The sequence below is a fragment of the Stomoxys calcitrans genome, chromosome 1 (assembly GCF_963082655.1).
Source record: "Stomoxys calcitrans chromosome 1, idStoCalc2.1, whole genome shotgun sequence".
NCBI lineage: Eukaryota > Metazoa > Arthropoda > Insecta > Diptera > Muscidae > Stomoxys > Stomoxys calcitrans.
The window spans coordinates 29,848,572-29,875,332 of NC_081552.1; the positions used below are offsets into that span (position 1 = coordinate 29,848,572).

The 26,761-nt window shown below is 39.8% G+C and overlaps 1 protein-coding gene across 6 annotated transcripts in view; it reads right to left on the bottom strand.

The window, feature by feature from the left end:
* Nucleotides 1–840: 840 nt before the first annotated feature.
* Nucleotides 841–26,761, bottom strand: part of LOC106094643 (microtubule-associated serine/threonine-protein kinase 4) — a 93,557-nt gene continuing 67,636 nt past the window's right edge. For 3 of the 6 annotated variants that reach the window (XM_059361180.1, XM_059361188.1, XM_059361196.1), the window contains exons 2-11: nucleotides 25,161–26,367; nucleotides 24,528–25,105; nucleotides 22,426–24,468; nucleotides 21,969–22,365; nucleotides 21,465–21,901; nucleotides 13,654–14,449; nucleotides 12,975–13,579; nucleotides 12,523–12,901; nucleotides 11,251–12,447; nucleotides 841–1,540 (exon numbers count right to left, since the gene is read on the bottom strand). In XM_059361180.1, coding sequence (XP_059217163.1) covers nucleotides 1,125–1,540; nucleotides 11,251–12,447; nucleotides 12,523–12,901; nucleotides 12,975–13,579; nucleotides 13,654–14,449; nucleotides 21,465–21,901; nucleotides 21,969–22,365; nucleotides 22,426–24,468; nucleotides 24,528–25,105; nucleotides 25,161–25,854 — 7,542 coding nt within the window. In that variant the 5' untranslated portion in view covers nucleotides 25,855–26,367 and the 3' untranslated portion in view covers nucleotides 841–1,124. The remainder of the gene's footprint in view (nucleotides 1,541–11,250; nucleotides 12,448–12,522; nucleotides 12,902–12,974; nucleotides 13,580–13,653; nucleotides 14,450–21,464; nucleotides 21,902–21,968; nucleotides 22,366–22,425; nucleotides 24,469–24,527; nucleotides 25,106–25,160; nucleotides 26,368–26,761) is intronic. The other 3 variants (XM_059361211.1, XM_059361203.1, XM_059361217.1) reach the window with 3 other exon arrangements.

Here is a 26,761-nt window from a genome sequence, read left to right on the forward strand (position 1 = left end):
AATTTAATATTCCAATTTTTATTTAAAATTCTCTTAAGCGCATTTATCATACTCGATTGAATAAAGCGCATTGATTTTATGCTTTGGCGCCCTATTAACGAAGCAGCATTTTGTTGCTAAACATTTTTTTTTTTTTTGTTAAGGCTAACAATATTATAATATTTTATTTCAAATACAATTTCGTTTTATTGTGGTTTGTTTGTTTGTTTTAAGTTTAATATATATATATTGCACAAATGCACAACTCCAGAGATTAATTGAATACAATTAATATCAAAGGAAAGAAAAACAATGGTAGGATAATAGGTTAAGGGGGAGAGAGAGAGAGAGGGAAATAAAAAAAAAACATAATAATCAATAAATTTTCTTATAGATTTTCCTTAATTTTGTTTGCTCAACTTGGTTTTTCTTAATACCTTTGCTAACCTTAAAAAGGGTTTTTTTATAATTTAGGCGAAGAAGAGGGTAACATTTTTTTTATCATATTTTCCGGCATTTATTCGATAGTTAATTTATAAATTTTTTAATTTGATATTAAAAGATTTCCAAAGTATTTAGATTGGGTTTTTTTTTTTCTTTTTAGATTTTACTTTTACTTTTGCGTATCAATGCGGAGTACTTGGTAAATTTAAAGCGAAATTTTTTGTTTTTTTATAAGAATGTTTTATAGGCTTCTTTGTTTAATCTCCAGTATACATAAAGAAATCTATTATTAAAGTTTTTTTTTCTTGTTCTTGTTCTTCTTCTCCTTTTCTTTTATGAATATGGCAATCAAAATATATATTATAGATTAATATTAATTTAATTAAACTGTATAGATTTAGTTTTTCAATGTATATGGTTGTTTGTTTTGCTTTTGTTTTAAAAAGTTTTAATTACCAGAAATTTCCCAATGCGAAAGTTAAACAACAGAGGGACAGACACACTTAATATCAGCAGAAAACTGTTTTTCTGAATGGATTAAAAATTCATTCAAAAAACCTTATGAATAGATAATCCATTGAATATTAATTTTTGTTTAAACACCTAGAGCTGTGGCCACACAACAGCAGCAGTTCTGTGCTTCAAGTCCTACTACCTGAATCACATGTAAAATTTCATTTATTTTTCTTATATTCACCATCTCATTTCTTTTGTTTGCCACCACTCAAGGAGGTCGATGACGTTGAGGTTTTAGCACCTGGGCCATTGCCTCCTCCATTGCCGTTACCACTTAGCAGGTTTCCAGTAAAACCTCCACCTCCACTTGTGGAACTACCAGCAAATTGTTCTCGTCTTGAAATTGTGGTTGATATGGTGGTGGTGTTGGTGGTGCTAGTGCTCGTGCTGCTCACTGTGGTTTTCAGAGACTTTCCTTGAGTCAACACTGTAGAGCTTGCTGTTGTTGCATTATTGTTGGTGGAGGTTGAGGACACTGTTGTTTCCTTTTTTGTAGTTGACAAATTTGTCGAACTTTTCGAAGAATCGCCCGGAGTATTTGAAGTTGTAGTAGTATTACTTTTTGTTGTTGTTGTATTAGTATTCATTTGTTGAGTAGTTGCTAAGTAGTAGAAAAAAAAAATAAATAAAAATAAAAATTAATAAAGTATGCGAAGAAACAGTAACAATAAAATATTCTTTTAATTTATACATATATTACTAGCTGAACTGGGCCCGCTCCGCTGCGCCTTCTTTTAATTTATATGCAGCAAAATTTTCCTTGGAATATTTATTTTCGACAATTAAAGAGCTTTTAGTGAAATACCATGCTACGAAAATATTGTAGTATATCGCTTGACTAACAGTTGAACAATACAAGTGCCTTTATCTGAATCCTATATGATCTCTATTGGATGTAAGGTGGACTCCATTCTTAAAATACTTCATTTCAGCCCGATATTCTCATGGTGTCTGATTTAGTGTTGTTTTCGGGGGTAAGGTGGTCCCCCCCCAACACTTGGCCCTGAAAAACTATCAGCATCGTACACTTCTCTCATATACCATACCATACTGGCTATGTCGCTAGCTAGATGCTGTGCGAACATAGCCAGCAGTGGGTCACAAGCGTCGCCGTCGTCGGACTATGTGACCAACACTTGCAGCTTGCACAGTTGTCACGGTTACAATGTGCTACGTAAGGATCGCTCAAGGAATGGAAGTGGGGGATTGGCCTTCGTTATACACCATTCCGTGCAGTATAGACCTATCTCGCCTGCGCTTGACGCTAGTGACCCATACATGGAATGTATGGGGGTAGCAGTCAAGGCTGGTACTGCCGAGATAGAGATATACAACGTGTATATACCGCCGGTTGGTAGCTGTGTCCCGATTAATGGCCAGGCTTACAACCCCGACATAAGTGGGTTGCTATCTGGCCATAGTCGTCTGGTTCTGGGGGATTTTAATGCACATCACACGTCATGGCATTCTCCCCTAGGTAATGACCAGCGTGGCATAGCTTTGGCAGAGCAGATAGATAGCTCCACGTTTTGCACGGTGAATGAGGATGCCCCCACTAGGATTACGAGGAGGTGCAGCAGCTCGCCAGACATCTCAATTGCATCCCCTGATCTCCTGAGTGGCGTATCCTGACATCTTTGGGGTCAGACCACTTCCCCATAATTCTCACCATCGACCGACCACCCGACTTCATAACCTCTGAGCGCCGGACGTTTATCAATTGTAAGAAGGCCAATTGGACTGGCTTCAGAGAGTCTACCAATCGCCGCTTCAGTGAACTGCCACCCCCCTCTGATGTGCTTGTGGCCGAGAGGAAGTTCCGAGACATCATTAACGCAGCAGCCGCTCGCTTTATACCAGCCGGTCGAATACCCCAAGTGCGACCCAATTTCCCGGCGCAAGCAGTGGTACTCGCAGACGAGCGTGATGAGATTCGTGCTATGGACCCCGCTAAACCCAGAATCAGCGAGCTGAATCTGGAAATAAACAGGGTAGTCAACGAACATAAGCGGAATTTGTGGCTGGAACACTTGGAGCAATGTAACGTAGGCACCGATGTAGGCAAACTGTGGGCCACTGTTAAGTCACTCTCGAACCCCGGTAGACGCGAGGACAGGAACTCAGTCACTTTTGGCGAGATAACCGTGACTGATCCGAAGAGATGCGCCAGATTGTTCAACCGTCGTTTATTATGCATCCCGAGAGAGACAGGGCAAGGAGGAGAGCCATTCGCCGTATTCGTGGTCTCCGAGCCGATGAACAGCCATCACAATTTACCGTGGGCGAAGTTACGAATGTCATCCGTGGCGCCAAATCCTCCAAGGCGTTGGGCCCCGACGGAATCTCTATATTGATGCTGAAGAATCTGGATTCATCTGGAGTTGAGTACCTTACCACTGTCCTCAACCTGTCATTGAACACTCATATAGTTCCCGATGTCTGGAAAATGGGCAGAGTAATCCCTCTACTGAAGCCTGGAAAATACCCGAGTTTGGGGGAGCCGTACAGACCGATCTCCCTTCTCTCACCAGTGGCAAAGACGCTTGAGGCATTACTCCTCCCGAGCCTCGTAGGAGAATTTCCATTCGCCGAGCATCAACATGGATTTCGGAGACTGCACAGCACTACAACAGCTTTGCATGCCATCACAACACATTTGCTGTGGCTTCAATCAACCCAGGCCATGTGATAGGACGGTCCTTGTGGCACTGGACCTATCAAAGGCATTCGACACGGTCAACCATGCCAAATTATTTGAGGACATCGCCAACACGTCCCTCCAGCCAGGCCTGAAACGATGGGTCGCGAATTATCTGTGTGGTCGCCAGTCATTTGTGGAATTTAGGGATAAGAAGTCGAAACACCGTAGAGTGAAACAGGGAGTTCCTCAAGGTGGGTTGATATCTCCGGCACTGTTTAACCTCTACCTATCCTCCATTCCACCCCCTTCAGACGGCATAGAGATTGTATCATATGGGGACGATTGTACGATCATGACATCAGGCCCCCCACCCATTGATGACATCTGCGATAGGTTGAACGTCTACCTCAACGAGCTTGCCTCATATTTCACTGCAAGAAATCTGAAGATATCCGCCACCAAATCTTCAGCCACACTGTTTACTACAAATACGCGTGAGGTGAATACTGAGCTAACTATGATGGTCGATGGAGAAATGATTCCGACCATCAAGTGTCCCAAAATACTTGGCGTCACATTTGACAGCTCTTACACATTCTCCTCACATGCCACAGCAATCTGCAATAAAGTCAAAAGTAGAAACAAGGTCCTCAAGTCACTCGCTGGCAGGACTTGGGGTGCAGACAAAGAAACCTTGTTGACCACGTACAAAGCAATTGGCCGGTCTGTGGTAAGTTATGCAGCGCCAGTGTGATCTCGTCAACTTTGTGACACGCAGTGGAATAATATTCAGATCTCTCAGAATGCCGCCCTCCGAACTGCGATGGTCTGTGTCCTCAGTTCTCATGTGGACCACCTCCATCAGGAGACAAAGATCCTACCAGTGCGAAGACATAACTACATGCTGTCTAAGCAATACCTTTTAGGCTGTTATCGCAGAAATCATCCAAATCATCATACATATCCACATACATATCCACCGCCCAGAAGCCTTAAGGTAGATCTACACGATCTAGAGCGTGAGGTTCAGCGCTACAAGAGAGAACCTCTAGATCAAGCGGCATATCAAGCGGGTCTGAACAACATTCATGCAGACACGGTAGCAGACGCGTTAATTGGCTACCGGTGAATGTAGTCCTTGTAGAACGACCGCCACCCATTGCACCCGAAGAAATCGACCTCCCCCGGCAAACCAGAGTGGTTCTGGCTCAATTACGTTCCGGCAGATGCAGCCGCCTCAATTCCCACAGAGCTAGGATTGATGCCGACGTGCAAGATGTATGTCCCGATTGTAACCAGGGACCGCACGATACCCGTCACCTGTTTAACTGCCCGGCCAGACCCACTCGACTCAGACCCAGATCCCTGTGGACGCACCCCATCTTAGTCGCGGAGTTCCAGGGTCTCGACACTCAACAGAATCAAGCAGACGAAAGATAGAACACAATAAACTGCTACAACAACAACAACAACCATTTATTTAAACCCCATATTGCCATTGGTTTAAGGGGAGCTAACACGATGTGGCGTCCCCCAAATACATGGCCCCAATATCGGTTATCAAATTCGTTTTCTAATCTCAAATACCTTTCATATAAGCCACATATTGGCATGGTCGAAAAATGTTTACCCTTTGGTAAATGGTCCTACATTTGGATATCAAATTCGTATGCTTCTCCCAAAAACTTTTATTTTAGCCCCATATTACGACCGTCAGTAACAAATTGCTGTTTGTTGAAAAATTGGTCCCGAAAATGGGTATCAATTCTTGCTCTACCCCCAATAACTTTCAATTAAGCCCCACAATGACATGGTCGGTAAATATGCCCGATTTAGGGGTGTTTTGGGGAGTGGGGTGGTCCCCCAAACACTAAGCCCTGAAAATATATCAGCAGCAAACCCCTTATTGCAAAAGACAGGTTTGGTTTGAGGTATGGGGCCTAAAAACTATGAATATCGAGCTCCACTGTCTTGGTGATCAAATACATCTTTCTTGGGGGTTGTTATGGTGGTGGGACGTCCCCCTAGACAGTTAGTCCCGAATGTTGATATCAGATATCAGAGCCCCATTTTTCTATAGTCGGCAAACATGACCGGTTTGGGGGATGGGGTGGGGTCACTCAGTGACTTGGCTTTGAAAATATATATCAGATTCATGTTCTACTCTAAAAAACCTCTTATTTGAGCCTAATATTGCAATGGTCAGCAAATACTTCCTATTTGGGTGGAGTTATGGGGATGGGGTGGCCCGCCCCATAGACACTTTTTCCGAACATTGATATCATATTCGCGCTTTACTCCCAATGACCATTCATTTGAGCTCCATATTGCTATGGTCGTAAATGTGTCCGATTTTGGGGTGTTGTGGGGGTTGTGGTGGTCCCCCAAACACTTGATCCGACAATTGGATATCAGATTCGTTTTCTAATCTTAAATACCTTTCATTTGAGTCCCATATTGCCGTTGTCGGTAAATAAGTCCTGTTTGGGGGGTGTTTTGGGGAAAGGGTGGACCCCCAAAAACTTGGTTCCACATTTGGATATCAGATTCGTATTTTACACTCAAATAACTTTTATTCAACCCCCATATTGTCATGGTCAGTAAAGAAGTCCTGTTTGGGGGGGGTGGGGGTGGATATCAGATTTGTATTCATTTGAGTCCCATATTGTCAAGGTCGGTATATATGTCCGATTTTGGGGTGCTTTGGGGTGGTCCCTCAAACACTTGGTCCGACAATTGGATATCAGATAGGTTTTCTAATCTTAAATACCTTTCATTTGAGTCCCATATTGTCGTGATTGGTGCATATATATATTTGGTAGTTTTTTTTTTTTTTGGGGGGGGGGGGGCGCCCCCCCCAAGGTACACCATCCGAAATTTGAAAACAAAACTTTTGTTTGTAGGTTACTATAAGAGAGCACACAACATTTCGCTTAAATCGCACCACCCATCTCCGAGATCTGGCGTTTCTGAAAATTAGGGTAAGGGGGAATTTCAACAGACACACGGACGGACATGGATAGATTGTCTTAGATATTTACGAGTACTAAGAATATACCTACATACTTTATGGTACCGGTAATGTAATGACAATATCCACATGCCCCCGTCCCTCGGTGTTGGGTATAAAAATACGATAATCCACAACGACGAAAGAGCATAAATATACCCCGCCACGGGGTGTCTATGAACAACACACAAGTTGGGACTCTGATCCCCGATTTGTGTGGTGTTCATCACTGTTGTTGTATCAGTGTGTTGCAGATGAAATATAAAAAAATTTCATCTGCTTGGTTCGGTTGATTATCCAGATCCAGGAACTCTACGTCCAGAGGGATCTGGGTCTGAGTCAATTGGGAACGACTGGGTAGTCAAAGAGGTGATGTAGGTCGTTTGGTCCCTGGTCATAGTCTGTGTCCCGACTATGATCTTTGGCATCAATCCTTGCTCTATAGGAGTTGAGGCGGCTGTATTTGCCAAATCGTAATTGAGCCAGAACTTCTCTCGTTTGACGAGGGGAAGTCAATTTCTTCAGCTGCCAAGGAAGGCGGTCATTCTCCAAGGACCAAATTCACCCGGCAGCTATTCATTATGAATGTTATTTAGACCCGCTTGATATACCGCTTTGTCTAGATTCTCTGTTGTAGCGCCAAGCCTCTCGTCCTAGATCAACCTCAAGCTTTCTATGCCGTGGGCACCTATCCCCAAGATGATGATATAGATAGTCTCTGTGATTATAGCCCAAAAGGCATTGCTTCGACAGCACGTAGTTTTATCTTCGCACGGGTAGGATCTTTGTATCCTGATGGAGGTGGTCCACGTCAGAATGACGCAGTTCGAAGAGTGGCATCCTGGTTGTTGTTGTAGTAGCAGTGTGAGGTACACTGAGGCGGCAGCCCTTGCCGATGAAGGAATTCATCGGGTCAATCCGGTACATACAACCGGCTGCCATGGGAATGCCAGAATGACGCAGTTCGAAGAGTGGCATACTGATAGAACTGAATATTATTCCACAGCGTGTCGCATAGCTGACGAGATCACACTGGCGCTGCATAACTTATCACAGACCGGCCAATTGCTTTGTACGTCATCAACAAGGTTTCATATTTCAGCAACCCAAGTGACTTTAAGACCTTATCGCAACTTGCAATGGCATGTGTGGAGAATGTGTAAGAGCTGTCAAGTGTGACACCAAATATTTTGGAACACTTGATGATCGAATTCGTTACTCCAGCGACTACTATATACAACTCCTAACCCACCTCACGCGTATTTGTAGTGAACCATGTGGCTATACGTTGGAGGTGAAATGGTGAATAGGTAGAGGTTAAACAGTGTCGGAGATATCACCCCGCCTTGGAGAACTCCGTTTTTTAACTCTACGGTGTTTCGATTTCTTCTCCCTAAATTCAATAAATGACTGCCGACCATAGATAAATCGCGACCCAGCTTTTCAGGATTGACTGGATGGACGTGTTGGCGATGTCTCAATATAATTTGTCATGGCTGACCGAATCGATTCTTTTCGATGGATCCAGTGCCACGAGGACTGTCCTATCACACGGCCTAGGCTGAATCAAGCCACGTCAAATTTGTGCGGTGATGGCATGCAAGGAAGTTGCTGTGCTGTCGAATTCTCCAACGAGGTTCGTGAGGAGTAGTCCCTCAAGCGCCTTGGCTACTGGTGATAGAAGAAAGATCGGTCTAACGACAGCCCCTTGTTTCATTCCAGGCTTCAGTTGGGGGATTACTCTGCCCATCTTGCAGACATTGGGTACTATAAGGGTGTTCAAAGACAGTTTAAGGGCAGTAGTAAGTTACTTGACTCCAGGTAGATCCAGATTCTTCAGCATCAGTGTAGAGATTCCGTCGGGGCCAGCGCCTTGAATGACATTCGTAACTTCGTGAAGGGTTTTTGTTGTAGTAGCAGTGTGTTGTACACTGAGGAGGCAGCCCTTGCCGATGAAGGACTCCATCGAGTGAATCCGCAACGTACAACCGGCTGCCATGGGATTGATCGTTGTGCACGGTAAAATTGTCATGGCTATCTTTCGGCCCAGAACGAATACGACGGCTGGTCATTTCACTCTTGTCATGCTCAATATATTGACGCTTGAACGACCTGGCGCATCTCTTCCAACTAATCACAGTTACGTAGCCAAAAGTGGTTGAGGTCCTGTCATTCCTTCTACCAGGGTTAGAGAGTGACTTTACAGTAGACCATATCTTGTCTAAACCGGTAGCCATGTAACATTCCTTCAAGTGTTCCAGCCACATATTCCGCTTATGTTCGTTGACTACCCTGTTTCTTTCCAGATTCAGCTCGCATGCCACGAATCCTATCACGTTCGTCTGCGCTGATGTGTACTTCAGTACAAAAAGTTTTTTCATCTCTATTCACTACTTCCGAACTTATGGCAAGTATCCAATGTTAATTCCCACGGAAAACTTTTGTTAGTTACCTACCAAGTTTGTTTGTTTGTTTGTTTATTTGTTTTCAGTTTCACATATAACAAGATTTAAAATCTTATAATTATAGTATGTGACTTTTTTATACCCTCCACCATAGGATGGGGGTATACTAATATCGTTTAAGTCGAACTAGCCATGTCCGTCCGTCTATCCGGATATAGCTGCCACATAAACCGCTCTGGGGTCTTGACTTCTTGAGTCACTAGAGGACGCAATTATTATCCGATTTAGCTGAAATTTTGCATGAGGTGATCTGTGTTGCCAATCTTATGTTTAAGGATAAATGAATGTTGACAACTGTAACTTTGAAATAGACAGCAACTTTACCTACCTCGACACCACCATAAACAAGATAAACGACATCAGTTTTGATGTACAAAAACGAAGAATAAGTATTTGACTTTCGATTTGTAGTTAAACGGGGGCTTAAAAACCATATCTTCAACAATATTTCTCCCAAATTGCATACACAGATATTTAAAATGGTCCCATGTGGGCTTGAGTGGAAAAAAGGAAATCGGTAGAGCTCTGACAATCTGTCTGGAAGAACACATACCCGAAGCAGACTTCTCACAAATCAATGATTGCTGTCCGATTCAAGTTTAAGCTCAATGATAAGGGGGTTCTTCTTTTTATAGCTGAGTCCGAACGGCGTGACGCAGTGCGACACCTCTTTGGGGAGAAGTTTTTAATTGGCTGCCATACCATTTTTTTAAATGGCACACAAATGTTCCCAGCATTAGGAGGGGATAACCACCGCTGAAAAATTGTTCGGATGTTCTTGCCAGGATTCGAACCGAAGCGTTAAGCGTCATAGGTGGACATGCTGGCCTCCATAGAAATAACACACTCTTCAAATAGATTCATAATGTCGAAATTGGATTGGATACTTTAAACAAATTAAAAAAAAAATACAGGATGTTGGCAAATAAAACTATGGAATAGTCGGTGACTTTATCTTACTCGGCAACGTGGATCAGACCTATGATGCTGAATGCCTTTCGGACTTGGCTATAAAAAGGAGGTCCCTTATTATTGAGCTTAAACTTGAATCGGGCCGGCGCTAATTGATATGTGAGAAATTTGCCCTTGTTCCTTGATGGAATGTTCATGGGCAAATTTGCATTTGCAACTCTCGACCTACAAAAGTCATGGTTTGTAAGCCACTGGTACTACTGTGGTCTTATATAGATCACAAGCATACATATTTGCGTAAGCTGTGTGAGCTTAATGCAAGTCTACAACATACAAATAAAAACTAACCTAGGTGAATTTTTAACAGAAAAAATAAGTTATAGTCCGATTCGGACCACAAATGAATGCCGAACATTGTAGAAGTCATTGTGTAATATTTCAGTTCATTCGGATAAAAATTGCGCCATGTAGGGGCTCAAGAAGTAAAACGGTAGATAGGTTTATATGGGAGCTGTATCAAGCTATTGATCGATTCAGACCATATTAGACACGTATGTTGAAAGTCATGAGAGAATCCGTTGTACAAAATTTCTGCTAAATCGGATGAGAATTGCGGCCTCTAGATGCTCAAGAAGTCAAGATCCCAGATCGGTTTATATTACAGCTATATCAGGTTATGTACCGATTTGCGCCATACTTAACACAGTTATTGGAAGTCATAACAAAACGCCTCATGCAAAATTTGAGCCAAATCGGATGAGAATAGCGCCCTCTATTGGCTCAAGAAGTCAGGATCCAAGATCGGTTTATATGACAGCTATACCAGATAATGAACCGATTTGAATCATACTTAGCACAGTTGTTGGAAATGATACCAAAACACTACGTGCAAAATTTAATTCAAATCGGACGAGAATTGCGCCCTCTAGAGGCTCAAGAAATCAAGACCCAAGATCGGTTGATATGGCAGCTATATCAAAACAGGGACGGACGGACAGACGGACGGACAGACGGACGGACGGACAGACGGACGGACGGACAGACGGACGAACGGACAGAATACATGGGGTCTCAGACGCATATTTCGAGTCGTTACAAACAGAATGACGAAATTAGTACACCCGCATCCTATGGTGGAGGGTAAAATAATTTAAAAAGACACTTCCGGCATTTTTTATGGCAATAGGATTTTAAAAATTTTAAATAAAAAGTTAAAATAATTACAATTTTTTAATTTATTAAATTTTTACTTGGTATTTTAAAAAACATATGGCATTACTTACTGCTTTCATTGTTTTTCATTTGACTCCCTCCGAATACTCCTCTCAAGTCTTTACCACCACTTTTAATTTCATTACTTAAGGCTTTCTGCAACGACGACGACGATACCTCAGAGCGAGCGCAATGCATCTGTTGTTGTTTGTCTCTTTCCTCGTTTATTTTGAAATTATTTCCACCACCCAGGGGGGCAGCCTCATCACCCTCGTGATGTTCATCGATTGTTTGCATAAAACCAGGTGTTAGCGGCTCCGAGGCGCTGGTGGGCGAATCCTTCTCTTCAGCAATGCGAGGTAACATTTCACCCGGCAACACAATACCAGATGGGGTGCTTACTAAACCAGAAGTAGATGGATTAGAGGGAGCATTTTGTGAAACATCACACATAATGGTATCTTCTTCAATAATATTATTGGATGTTGATGATGATATACTATGCTGTTCGCACTGTTCAATTAAACGACTACAAGCTGACGATGATGACGTCGACATAGATGTGGTGGTGGATTGTTGCGAATGGGGATGTGCGGTTATAGGTGGCAAAGTGGAATTTGATACTACCGCCGCTACCACCACCTGTGACCCTGACGACGTAGCCGAGTTGGTTGTAGTGGTGGTTGTGGTGTTGTTGTTGCTTGGGTTATTGTTATTATTGTTGTTGGGCCGCCATACTCCGCCAATAACCCGTTGGGGCTGTTTGATGGGTGGGGAGCAGCATAATGGCGAAATGAGTGTGCACTTGGTTTCAGCACTTCGTGGATGTAAGCGGTCGGGCGAAAGTGCCCTTCGTAATAATGGTGAACTAGGTTCTGAGGATTTTGTGCGTACAAAGCCGGTTTTCTTGGAACCGGCAGTGACCGTTTGTACAACGGGCAACGAGCCGCCAGGACTGTAGGACTGGGTGGTATTCGATGAGCCCGGTTGATGGCCAATCAAGGGAAAAGCCAAAGGCGAGGGGGAACGTGTGGGCGAAGAGGGAAGTGGGGAAGGTGAGGGGGTCCTAGCCAACGGTGATAATGGAATATGACCTACGGATTTACGTCGATTGGGCATCGAAGCGGTCGAGTTTGTGTGCAAAGATTTCACTCCTGAACCGGAGGGGCATACTGTAGTGTTACCAGCACAACCTGTATGCAATTTATGCTTCAAACCATGTAGCGTAGAAGGACGTTGATACAACTGCGGCACAGACGTGGGTGAAACTAGTGAAAATGTTAAACATGAGATGATATTAGCGACAAAATGAAGGGATTCAATTTGCTTATAGTACTACTAACCTGGAATACTGCCCATTACGCCCACCACAGGGGCTCCCACACCAGCTGCAGTTGCTCCTGACACAGATCCGGCTATGGGCAATAACACCGTATTAGAAGTGCTTACAAATCCTATGCCAGTATTATTGCCGGCCGTGGAAACACTGAGGATGCCGCCTGCTGCTGCACCTACGCCACCACTACCATTACCATTACCGCCATTGCCAGCACCCGTTGGTGTGTTTGGAGAGGAAGATGAAGGTGATGTCGATTGTGAAGATGTGGCTGCAGACTGGCAACAACTACTACTATGATATGACGAATCCAATGGAGACAAATTCCTACCAATCGTTGTGCTCACTGCCGAAGGTGTAGTGGGAGAATTTATACCAGCTGCCAGCTAAAAGACACAAGACCATACAATCAGGAAATTCAATTTCCATCACTCAAGACAATTTTATCTGGACACATACCTGTTGAATTTCCGCCGAAGCCCTTTTGTTGCTGATACGCCGGAATAACGAGGTCTTCCTCTTTTTGTCATGTTCCTTTTTGGTTTGCTTCTTTTGACGATTCACGCCCTTTTTGGCCAGTTTGCTTTGCATTAAATCACGTTTACGGCCACCACTCTGTATGCTGGTGTGCTCCAAGGGGGTAGCGCGCAGGGTAACATGCTCACCACCGCTCAGCAGAAGTTGCAAGACTTGAGTATGGAATAAACCTTGAACTGTTTCACCATTAACATGCGTTATGAGATCTGCCGGTCTAAGACCAGCTTCAAAGGCAGGACTGCCTTCATCCACAGCCATCACCAAATGATGCATGGTGTAGAAGTCAGTGTCTCCATAATACACCCGTATGGTGTGTACGGTGAAGCCGAAACCACGAGGGCCTCGTCTAATGATAATGGGCGGCTTTAGATTTGTAACCAAGGGTGAAAGCTCCCGGCAAGGCGAGGTATCACGCGAAGAGGCGGTGCTCGAGCCACCTCCACCGCCACCGCTGGCAGTAACACTGCTGGGCGATTGTATGCCCGCTGTTATGTTGCATAACTGCTGGGCCAGTTGGGCATTGTCAACTGAAAGAGAAAATGAACAGAAATTCAAATTACTTCCATTGGCAATAGTGAGGGCAAACCCTTCCAAAACTTACTGGCTGAAGACATTAATGATAATCCCAAGGCGGAGGCCGACTTCACTATGGACGAACGAGAACGATGGTTTTTAGCACCCATATGACCATCAATGGACTTCTGGTGTTGCAAGGCCAATGGCGACTGCTCTCGTGTATTCTCCGCCGACGAAGATCCCCCACTTATGGTCTCATCCTCAATGGATATCGAGAATCTTGGCAATATATCACGGGCGCACACACCTTTCCGTTTGCGTGCTATCTGTGGTGAGAAATCGTCACTGTCGGTCTGTGAGGATTCCGGTGTACTGCGAGCTATTTTATGAGTATCGGCAAGTTTACGATCGGTGGTTATAGTTGAAATCAAAGACGTTCCTGTTTTTATTGTTGTACTTGAGGTGGACGAAGTTGTGGCGGTGGTTGTGTTAATATAGGCGTTCGAAACAGCAGCTGCAGCCGCCGCCACAGTGTTAGCTGTGGTGTTCGATTGCGATTTCGAGTTGTTTATAGTTGATGTCGTCTGTTGGGTTACATCAACGGGAGCATTGACCATAGCAGCTGGCGGCGTAGCCGGTGTTGTTATAATGGTGGTAGTATTTGGCGGCATACTATGACGATAATGATGACGCTCTGGCTTAATGGGATGCAATGCAAGACTACTGTGTTGTTGATTGTTGCCATTTCCAGCCGAGGGCTGTCGCAAGAATTGGTTTAACATACGCAATTCGTTGTCATTTCCAATGGTAACATTGTGAAGCAATTCAGGCAAATAGTCGGCATCCGGAGTTGATGGAACCTTTAGGCAAGTTGTGGAGAGCTAGAATACAAAACAAAAAACAAAATTATGTAGAAATTGTTTCTATGAAAAAAATTTGTGTACACATTTTTCCTATAAAAATTCTTTTTCACAAATTTCTTCATAAAAATTTGTACATAAATTTTTTCATAAAAATTTGTACACAAATTTTTTCATAAAAATTTGTACACAAATTTTTTCATAAAAATTTGTACACAATTTTTTTTACACAAATTTTTTCATCGAAAATTTGTCTCGAAAATGTTTCTATAAAAAATTTGTCTCAAAATTTTTTCTATAAAAAATTTGTCTCGAAATTTTTTCTATAAAAAAATTTGTCTCGAAATTTTTTCTATAAAAAATTTGTCTCGAAATTTTTTCTATAAAAAATTTGTCTCGAAATTTTTTCTATAAAAAATTTGTCTCGAAATTTTTTCTATAAAAAATTTGTCTCGAAATTTTTTCTATAAAAAATTTGTCTCGAAATTTTTTCTATAAAAAATTTGTCTCGAAATTTTTTCTATAAAAAATTTGTCTCGAAATTTTTTCTATAAAAAATTTGTCTCGAAATTTTTTCTATAAAAAATTTGTCTCGAAATTTTTTCTATAAAAAATTTGTCTCGAAATTTTTTCTATAAAAAATTTGTCTCGAAATTTTTTCTATAAAAAATTTGTCTCGAAATTTTTTCTATAAAAAATTTGTCTCGAAATTTTTTCTATAAAAAATTTGTCTCGAAATTTTTTCTATAAAAAATTTGTCTCGAAATTTTTTCTATAAAAAATTTGTCTCGAAATTTTTTCTATAAAAAATTTGTCTCGAAATTTTTTCTATAAAAAATTTGTCTCGAAATTTTTTCTATAAAAAATTTGTCTCGAAATTTTTTCTATAAAAAATTTGTCTCGAAATTTTTTCTATAAAAAATTTGTCTCGAAATTTTTTCTATAAAAAATTTGTCTCGAAATTTTTTCTATAAAAAATTTGTCTCGAAATTTTTTCTATAAAAAATTTGTCTCGAAATTTTTTCTATAAAAAATTTGTCTCGAAATTTTTTGTATAAAAAATTTGTCTCGAAATTTTTTGTATAAAAAATTTGTCTCGAAATTTTTTGTATAAAAAATTTGTCTCGAAATTTTTTGTATAAAAAATTTGTCTCGAAATTTTTTCTATAAAAAAATTGTCTCGAAATTTTTTCTATAAAAAAATTGTCTCGAAATTTTTTCTATAAAAAATTTGTCTCGAAATTTTTTCTATAAAAAATTTGTCTCGAAATTTTTTCTATAAAAAATTTGTCTCGAAATTTTTTCTATAAAAAATTTGTCTCGAAATTTTTTCTATAAAAAATTTGTCTCGAAATTTTTTCTATAAAAAATTTGTCTCGAAATTTTTTCTATAAAAAATTTGTCTCGAAATTTTTTCTATAAAAAATTTGTCTCGAAATTTTTTCTATAAAAAATTTGTCTCGAAATTTTTTCTATAAAAAAATTGTCTCGAAATTTTTTCTATAAAAAATTTGTCTCGAAATTTTTTCTATAAAAAATTTGTCTCGAAATTTTTTCTATAAAAAATTTGTCTCGAAATTTTTTCTATAAAAAATTTGTCTCGAAATTTTTTCTATAAAAAATTTGTCTCGAAATTTTTTCTATAAAAAATTTGTCTCGAAATTTTTTGTATAAAAAATTTGTCTCGAAATTTTTTGTATAAAAAATTTGTCTCGAAATTTTTTGTATAAAAAATTTGTCTCGAAATTTTTTGTATAAAAAATTTGTCTCGAAATTTTTTCTATAAAAAAATTGTCTCGAAATTTTTTCTATAAAAAAATTGTCTCGAAATTTTTTCTATAAAAAATTTGTCTCGAAATTTTTTCTATAAAAAATTTGTCTCGAAATTTTTTCTATAAAAAATTTGTCTCGAAATTTTTTCTATAAAAAATTTGTCTCGAAATTTTTTCTATAAAAAATTTGTCTCGAAATTTTTTCTATAAAAAATTTGTCTCGAAATTTTTTCTATAAAAAATTTGTCTCGAAATTTTTTCTATAAAAAATTTGTCTCGAAATTTTTTCTATAAAAAAATTGTCTCGAAATTTTTTCTATAAAAAATTTGTCTCGAAATTTTTTCTATAAAAAATTTGTCTCGAAATTTTTTCTATAAAAAATTTGTCTCGAAATTTTTTCTATAAAAAATTTGTCTCGAAATTGTTTCTATAAAAAATTTGTCTCGAAATTTTTTCTATAAAAAATTTGTCTCGAAATTTTTTCTATAAAAAATTTGTCTCGAAATTTTTTCTATAAAAAATTTGTCTCGAAATTTTTTCTATAAAAAATTTGTCTCGAAATTTTTTCTATAAAAAATTTGTCTCGAAATTTTTTCTATAAAAAATTTGTCTCGAAATTTTTTCTATTTGTGTCAAGGGGCGAGCTGCAATGATCGCGATTTCGGACTTTGCCAGGGGCCTCGTCAGACTGCTATGCCACCAAAAGATTACAGGCTTCCACCTACTCACTAATAAGTGAGCAGTGCAATGGTAGAAGCATGCCCTCTGAATGAGGTAGGCTTCCACCTACTCACTAATAAGTGAGCAGTGCAATGGTAGAAGCATGCCCTCAGTCTTCGCCTGGCTGTTGTTCTAAGCAGATGTGTAATGTGTTCTCCGCCAAAAACATTGTGTGCGAAGTGTTACAAAGCTCTTCAGAGTGCAAAATATGTAAAGTGCTGCATTTGCAATTCTAAATTACATCTGTTCTGTGCCGATATCGATGAACAGTCGGTTTATTCTGTGATTCAAAAAACTAAAAACATTGTTTATAATTGTGATGATTGTTTAAAAACATCCAAAGATTTGGTTACTGCCGTTTGTACACTTTCGGCAGAAGTTACACAGTTAAAAGAATGCCTTAAGTCACTCTTGTGTGAGAGAATAGATAATTCCGTTGCTGCTGTTAATTCATGTACATCAAAATGTTTTTTATCTTCGCTCTCTGAGAGTGAGCACGAAAACAATGCAAAGCATAATGAAATAAGCAATGTACCCATCATAACTAACATTCAAATGACAAACAAAGCGAAACCAAATAATATTCTTGCTGCTGTGAGCGATGGTTGTGGACCTTCGTCTGTTGCTAATGTTGATTCGAATGCTCGTGTGGTAAACAAAACCAAATCAATTGCTTTTTCGGCTGCTTTTGAACCCTTCTCTTCATCTCTTGCTGCTTCTGCTGATGTGCCCACTACAAGCGGTAATTTTCGTAAAACTGCTGCTGTTGTTGTGTCCAATGAGAACATTGGTTTTGTTGCAAATGATCAGAATAGTGTTTGCACTGAAACTACTCATTCTCATGCATTATCTTCTCATCCTCAATCAAGTAATACTGCAACTAATAACCCAGCTAACATTTCTGAGTGGGTTAGTGTCTCGCGTAAAAGAAACAACAGAAATAAAGCATTTATAATTGGGCAAAACAAAACAAATGATTTAGATGTTGTAGCACGCAGAAAGTGGGTGCACATATCTTCCTTCAAGTCAACAGTCTCTGAGGATGCAATACTGAATTATGTGGGAAATCGCCTTGATATAAGTCTTGATCATATTCTCTGCCGTAAACTTGTTAAGAAGGATGTAGACGTTTCAACTTTAAGAAGTGTTAGCTTCAAACTTGGAATATCTGAAGCTTTTTATAAGGAGTTATTTAAACCGGAAGTTTGGCCTGAAGATGTGAAAGTTCGTCCATTCCAGTTTTTTCCAAAGGACAAAGCAATAAGCGAACAAACTTAAATGCTGCGCCCAATAAGCTAAAATGCTACTTTCAAAATATGTCTGGATTGAGAACAAAAAGCATGGATATATTTTTACTTACAAGTCAGTGCAACTACGATGTTATAGTGTTTGTGGAAACATGGTTAAATGATGACTTTTATGATGAGGAGTTTTTTGATTGCCGATTGTATCAAGTTTTTCGAAAAGATAGAGATGCCGTTAGCACAAACTGCTCTAGAGGTGGAGGTGTTCTTATTGCTGTTCGTCGTGAATTGCCAGCTTTAAAAATTGATTTACCAAACGCTGATGTTATTTTAGATCAGTTATGTATTAGTATAACTGGCAAATCAACTCTTATTATTATGGTATCTTACATTCCTCCTGGAAGTTCTTACGATGTATATAATAACCATATTCAAAATGTTACACAAATTGCTGATAAATTTTGTCTAAATGAGATAGCTGTTTTTGGTGATTTTAACTTGGGTAAATTAATTTGGTCTAAACTTCCTGATTCTGAAAAATTATATGCAACCAATGTTAACTCTGAAATTGAAATTAATCTTGTTGATAGTTTCTTAAGTATAAACTTAAGCCAGATAAATTGTTTTGTTAACTCATTAAATCGAATCCTAGACTTAATTTTTATAAGTGAAAATCTAAAGTTTGCTATAAAATCATGTATAAATCCTTTTTATAGTGCAGATATGCACCATGTTGCAATAGAAATTGATTTAGATTTCATTATGTTTCCAAAAATTATTCTTTCTAATTGCAAATATTTTAATCCTGAAAATTGTAATTTTGAGTTATTAAATTTTTCAATTGCGAATCATAATTGGCTCAATCAATTTTATAACAGCTCGGTCACAAATTGCTTTCTTGATTTTATTAATGTTGTAAATAGTTTTACAAATGAACACATTCGTCCCGCTAAGTGTAAGATACATAAGCTTCCTTGGTATACTCCTGGCCTGAAAAAATTAAAGAATCTAAGAAATAAGTTTTATAAATTGCACAAAGCCACTAATGATGAAGAGTACATGCGTCTTTATAAGCAATATTCACGAGAGTTTGACTGCCTAAATAAATTTTTATATAGACAATATTTATTGGATTTTCAGAATAGGATTAAAGACTATCCAAAGTCCTTTTGGCAATATGTACATAACAAAAAATCTAGCAGTGACTATCCTTCGCCGATGTGCTTAAAAGATAAATCTGCTTATGAAACCTTTGAGATTGTGAATTTGTTTGCTACTTTTTTCGAATCCACTTTTAGTAATGATTTGTTATGCGATTCTACCACTAATTTAGACTTGGTTAAGTCGTGCATTGATCTTGGCTTTATTCAAATCGAAGAGGATGATGTAATTGAGGCAATTGCTTCCTTGAACAGCTCTCGAAAACTTGATGTGGATGGATTATCTGTTTTTCTTTTGAAGAAGCTTGCTTATTCCATTAGCCTTCCTTTAAAGCTAATTTTTAATGAATCATTGCGGTCTGGGGTTTTCATTGATAGTTGGAAAATATCATTTGTTACTCCCGTATTTAAAAGTGGTAGGAAGTCTGACATAGTAAATTATAGACCTATATCCAAGCTTTCGAATGTATCTAAAATTTTTGAGCATATTATGTTCAAATATATCTTTGCTTCAGTTAAGCCATTTTTATGTCCTTATCAACATGCATTTATCAAAGGTCGATCTACAACAACGAATCTGCTAACTTTCACAAATTTTTGCTATGATTGTTTTGAAAAGAAATCGCAAGTAGACTCAATCTACTTGGATCTTTCTAAAGCTTTTGACAAAGTTTCACATAAGATTTTAATTGCTAAATTGGAAAAAATGGGCTTTCATTCTCTTATTTTAAAATGGATAGAATCTTATTTGATGAATAGGTTATATATGGTGTCTATTGATGGTGTAAACTCTAAATGCTATATTGCCAAATCGGGAGTGCCTCAAGGTAGTATTTTAGGACCGTTGTTATTCAATTTATTCATAAATGATATTTCCAGTTCTTTATCTAACTCTTGCTGTTTGCTCTATGCTGATGATTTGAAGCTCTATAAATGTGTGAATAATTTGCTAGATGCAATCCAATTACAATGTGATCTAAATGCCATAGTTGTGTGGTGTGGTAAAAACTGTTTACAAATTAATATCAAGAAATGTTTTTATGTTTGTTTTGGCCGAATAAGATCTATGGTCCTAATGGAGTATTATATACTAGGAAGTCTTATTAATCAAGTGACGGAGGTTCTTGATCTTGTTGTACTTTTTGATTCTAAATTACTTTTTAATGCGCATGTTGATTACATAATGCCAAAAGCATATGCAATTCTGGCATTCATAAAGCGGCACAGTTATGAATTTCATGATCCATATGTCCGAAAAGTCCTTTATACGTCCTTGGTCAGATCTAAATTAGAATATGCACAAATTGTTTGGAATCCGTCAAGTCATACAAAGACAAGTCGTGTAGAATGCCTTCAGAAAAAGTTTGTAAAGTTTTGTTTAAATTCATTAAATTTTACTGAGCCAGTTCCTTCTTATGAATCCCGGTGTAAGTTAATCCATTTACCACTATTGTATAAAAGGAGAATTTTTCAAAGCATTTTATTTGTATACAAAATTATTTATGGATTGATAGATTGTCCCTATATACTTAATCTAATTTCATTTAATGCTCCTACGAGGAGATTGCGTAATACTGAGTTTTTTTATGTGCCTTACCATAGAACAAATTATGCCATGAATGAGCCGATTATAAGAACCCTCAGAGAGGTTAATAGAATAAATCTTATTTATGATATAGATTTCTCTCTTAATATTAATGAATTTAAAAGATTTTTAGAATTAATTTACTATTAAGCAATTGTCTGTAAGGATTATAGTCCATAGACGAAATAAATAAATAAATAAATAAATAAATAAATGTTGGGTCTTGTTATTCAAACTTTTCTTATAGCGCAGTAAGAGAAAGATAAATTCTAACAGCCAACATGTCTTCAAAAAGACATCTAACATAGACTTATTATCCAGACAAACTTCGCTTTCCATAGAATAACTTTTCAATATGTGATACTAACCACATATTTCTCAAAGTGCTGATAGACACATTGGTCTAAGCTGGTTAAACCAACAACAAAAAATGTTTTCTAATAAAATTTATCTAGAGAATATTTATGTAGAAGTTTTTCTTTTATACAGTAAAAAATATGCGAAAAAATGTTTAATTGTCAAAGTTTTTTTTTTTTTTAATTCTATTAACATACCTCAATTTTTCTCAATTGTGGCGTTGTTAGAACTTTGTTTGCCATTTGTTGGTTCAAAGCACTGTGAGCCGATGTAGTGGCAGTGCTTATTGCTGAGGTGGTGGTGGTGATCGCTGCCAATGGGGCAGATATCTTACGACACTTGGCTACAGAATCTACCGTATTGGTGGGCGATGAAGAACTTTCAGTTACCTGGAGTTTTGCTTCGGTGCTGGTGGTAGAAGTTGACACCGTAGTAGTGGTTACAGCCGTACATTGCTGTGATGCAAACGATGAACCAACGGAGCCGGTCGAAGACACTGAAGTGGTGCGGGACCAGGAATAATGTTGTTTGCGGTATTGTGGTGTATATGAAGAGAAAGAACCAAATACGGGGGTATCATCAGTATCGTCGGTATCTTCACCTCCCAAATCGTGGTTATAACGATCCATACGGGCTAGAAATGAAAAAAAAAAATGCAATGAAATCTTCTCCATCATCAACTCTATCTAAAAAAAACATACTATCAAAATAACTGGTATCATCATCATTGGACAGCTGTGGTACAAATTCGGCCTTTTGCCTCAACAGAGAATTCCAATCCAAGCCGTCGAAATAGAAATGCTCCTTTACCTCCAAAGCACCGGTCTGGGTGCCTAAACGATCGCGGGGATTCTGTTGCAACAACTGTGTTATAATATCTTTAGCCTCTGGCTGTACGGGCCAGTCGTCATTGTCGGGCCACTCAATATCATCGTTCACTGTATGGGCAAATAGTTCTTCTGCAGTTTCACCAAAAAATGGCACACAACCAATGAGAAATTCATACAAAATGATACCCATGGACCACCAATCCACAGGTTTGCCATAACCCTGGCGCAAAATCACTTCGGGCGCAATATATTCGGGGGTACCATAGACCTGTGATTAATTAGGAAATTAGCAATCGCTTTTGCGGTGCATTGGCGTAGAACTACTTACTTGCTTGTCGGAAAATTGCCTAGTCTCCGAATCGATGTACCCTTCATACAAATTTGTGGCCAAGGACATGAGACCCATTTTTGAGAGCCCAAAATCCGTCAGCTTAATGTGACCCAAGGCGGTAATCAATAAATTATCCGGCTTCAAGTCCCTATGAACTATACCATAACTATGCAAATACTCCACAGCTAAGACAGTTTCGGCAAAGTAAAATCGTGCCATGTCCGCCGGCAGGGGCCCTATGTTCTTCAGGAGTGTGGCACAATCTCCACCCTCAACGTATTCCATAACTAGACATAAATGCTTTTTCGTTTCGAACGAGCAATACATACTCACAACGAATGGGTTATCGGCAAAGGAGAGAATGTCACGTTCGGCGAATACCTGCTCTACTTGATTGCGCAAAATGAGATTATTTTTGTTGATTTTTTTCATGGCGAAACGTTGTCGGGTCGTTTTGTGTTTGACCAGATAGACAGCACCATAAGCACCATTTGAGATCAGTTTAACTATATCGAAGTCGTGCTCACTCGGTATAGGTTGGGGAGGGGGTTGGGGCGGCAAGTGATGCTGCTGCTGCGGGGTTTGTGGTTCCTGCTGTTGTGTGGGGGCAGCAAAGGGTGGTGGCTTGAAGGCCGCCTTTTCTTGGGGTGTTAAATTGAGGTTGGTCTGCTTGTTCAGCGTTGCTGTAAAAGATGGCATTTCCGCTGTTGTAGCCACCGGAGTTTGAGGAGGCTGCAAGGGCATAGAGGGGTGGGGAGTATTCGAGCCACTATTGGCCAGCAGATTTAGCTCAGCATTGGGATTCAATGTGGCCGAAACACAGGTTAGAGGAGAACTCAATAGCAAAGAACAAGGAGTTCCAGAGTCATTCAAAATACTAGAGTTGGCAGAACCTTTATTATCGCAAGCTTCTCTGGTTTCCTTAGCCTCCTGTTGCATTTCAGCTATGGGATCCCGATTCAGACCCAATTTGTGTATAATGTACTGCGGTATATCGGCCTTAATGCCTTGTATGGCCTTGGCCTGGCCCTCTGCGGCTTCCAAAAGATGATAGAACTCTTCGGGATCGAATTCCAAACATTCCAATAATCGTGCCGGCCTGGATATAATCAACAAAAGTTTTTTTATTACGCCTGCAAGTTCCACGGCCGCCTCTGGACTTTTCTCTTTCGTCTCCATTAGCAAGCGTTCCAAATTCTCGCTCATTTCATAGAAATAACGCGAGGTTATAAGCTTGGCTTCCGATTTATTTAGACAATCTCTGGCCATTTCCAATACCTGATGATGAACAAAGCGCACAATTGGCTGTGAGTCACGGAAACTGTTACAAACCGCCGATTTATTTTCATTGATGAAATGCTTAAGCCTCTCTTCCATTTGTTGGGTTGCCTTGGGAAAGCGTTCCTTGTACATGGTATTCATGACAGCGATTTCATTATCTATGGCCGGAGAGCGTGAGGGACTAGACAGCGATCTAGAACGCGGTCTATGAAACGGAGACATTCTGCCCCCACTGCCCCCGCCACTACTTTGGTTGCCGCCGCTGTTGTTGTTGGAACCACCGACTGGTGTCCTCTGACCATTATTGGGATTATTCAAGCCGTTGCCACTACAAACCATGCTTACATCGGCACAACAATTGGGACAGGCTTTAAAGGGCGAAGACCCCACTGCCGTTGCCGCTGACGCTACTGCTGTATGACCACCATATGTGGATGAAAACGAGGAGGTGGAGGAGGAAGAGGGTGGTGTTGGTGTTGGCACATGATGTTTTTGAAATTGTTTAGGACTTGCTTGTCCCGGGACGGTATTTTTATTCGTTGTTGCGTTGTTATTGATTAAAGCACAATGTTTTAAGCAATGAGGACGATTAGAGGCAGCCGCCGCTGCCACTAAGGATTGCTGATGTTGATGCATATGTTCGGCACAACAATTTACTATGGCATTATTGTTAGCCGCTGCCACTTCCCCATAATGTAGCTCTTCATGGCCGGCAACATTGGGTAATTGGTGTAAAGCCTCCTGGCTGGAACACTGGCTCTGTGTATAGCAAAGAATATATCAAGGAATTTAAGGTTTCTATTTTACTCTAATCTCACCGATAAATTCGAGCTTCCCGGTGTGGTACCATAACCCGATGACGGCAATGATGCCACTGACCATCTTCTACCATCGCCACGACACGTTGCTATGCGTTTGATGGGTGCAAAAGCAAATTGCATGGGCGAATTAATGCGTGGACTATCCACTGGACTTGCCGAGTATGGCGAATGAGATCTAGAATTGGCAGCGGCTGCCGCTGCAGCAGCAGCCGCCCCTATGCCACCGGTGACCAAACTCAAACGATGATGCGCCACGCCACTTGAACTGGCGCCGCTGCCACGCATTACCACGCCATGCAAATGATGCTTGCCAATACCCAAGCCGGCACAACTGCCAGAGCGTGAAATATTTAAGGCAGCACCTGAAGTGGATGCCATATTTGCTGTAGCATTGGAGCTGGAGGATGCGGCATGAGCATTATTACATGACGATGATGAGGGTGATTGGGTAATGGCATGTATACTGGTCTGAGCCATGCATAGGCTGCTATCACGCTCCCGAAAAGAGCTGCCTGTAAGACAGGGAGCTGATTTACCCAAGGAGGTATTGCGCATGCGCACCAAATTCGAGGAATCTAAAAAAGGACATTGCATGAAAATGTGAAACCTGAAGTGGTAGTTATTACTCACCATTACTCGCCGATCTCATGGAATACGTATGCTGCTGATAGGATATTTTGCGCAATAAAGCTCCATAGCCCCTGGCCGGCAATGAAATCGAACTTCCCGATAAGCCACCCGAAGAGGATTTAGTCAAATTCAAATTACGCAACAGAGATTGCGATGAAGATATTGACGAATCATTTTTGGGCGATGAACCATACATTTCCAAGCCCGTTGAAGACTTGGTAGTGCCATCGTGAGTATTATTGACAATACTTTGAGCAGTACTATGGCCACCACCGCTGTTATTACTACCTCCCTCTTGATCGGAATCTTCAAAGATTAAAACTCGAGCCGAATAGCTGGATTGTGGCCTTGTACGGGTAATCGAACCCGAGCTAATGTGACGCTTGGCCACCGGGCTATTTGAAGTAGAGTTCGATTTGCCAAAACTTCCACCACTACCATGTAATTTGCCACTCTGATTGGGACTTATGGAGGTGGTGGTATCATCGTTAAACACATTCGAAGTCTCAGTGTCAGCAAGACCGCTTATATCGCCCAAGGCAGCTGTAGCAGCAGCAGCAGCATCAGGATATTGCTTTTGAGGCGTGGATGTTGACATTTTACCTGTGGCCAATAGTGACGAAGGCGATGACGACGACGAAGAAGTAGTCGTCTTCGTCGTGGAGGTTGTATTGGTTGAAGTAGTGGTGGACATTTTGTCTACAGTTTCGCAACTATTTCGTTGTCAATTTTTCTTCTCAGACATTTGCTTTCATTTTCCAAAGCTACTCAAAGTTACTCTACGTATGTGTATGAGAATGACGCTACTGATGATTATGACGGTGATGGTGATAAGAATGATACCTTTTAGCAATTCCTTAGGAGTTATTTACTACTAAAGTTGTCGGATATACCAAATGTAGATGTTGTATTCCTTATGGGAGCAACAAAGTTTTACTATTTCCCCTTGCGGTCTAGAAACTCGAAAATTTATCTCATCATTATGTTGACAGTTATGTGTTAACTGCACGCTTAGCAGGCACCACACGTTGACGGCGACAACGTTGAAAACGACTCAAGCCACATTCACTACCCCGACAAGGATAATATTATTTATAACACGCAGCTCAAATTTTGCTAAACCAAACGTTGAAAAACCTCCTTACTAACTTCTGTGGACAATTTCGTCGGCGTAGTATTGATTGAATCGATGAAATATACATTTACCCTAGAAGTGTAAAGAAATTAAAAAGAACATTATAATTAAAGGACACAGCTTTGGGTATAGAGTATATATTTGTAAACAAAGTAGTAGCCCTACAAAGAGCAATTATCACTTGTGCAAAGTACAAACAACCACCATGACAAAGATCAAGTATTTTTACGGGCTGCAGATACCATGGCATAATTACCAGGTAGTGTACCGTAAACATCTGAGTACAATTTTTTCTCGCGAACTGCACTATCTGTCAACGAGTTTTGGTTGTGTGTGTGTATTAGAGTTAAGAACCATAACACACACAAACAACGAAATATGACGCGAACTGGTAACATACTCTAAATCAAAATATATTCATTTACAGGTAGTGGCAGTTGTCCAACAACAAAATATTGAGTGCACT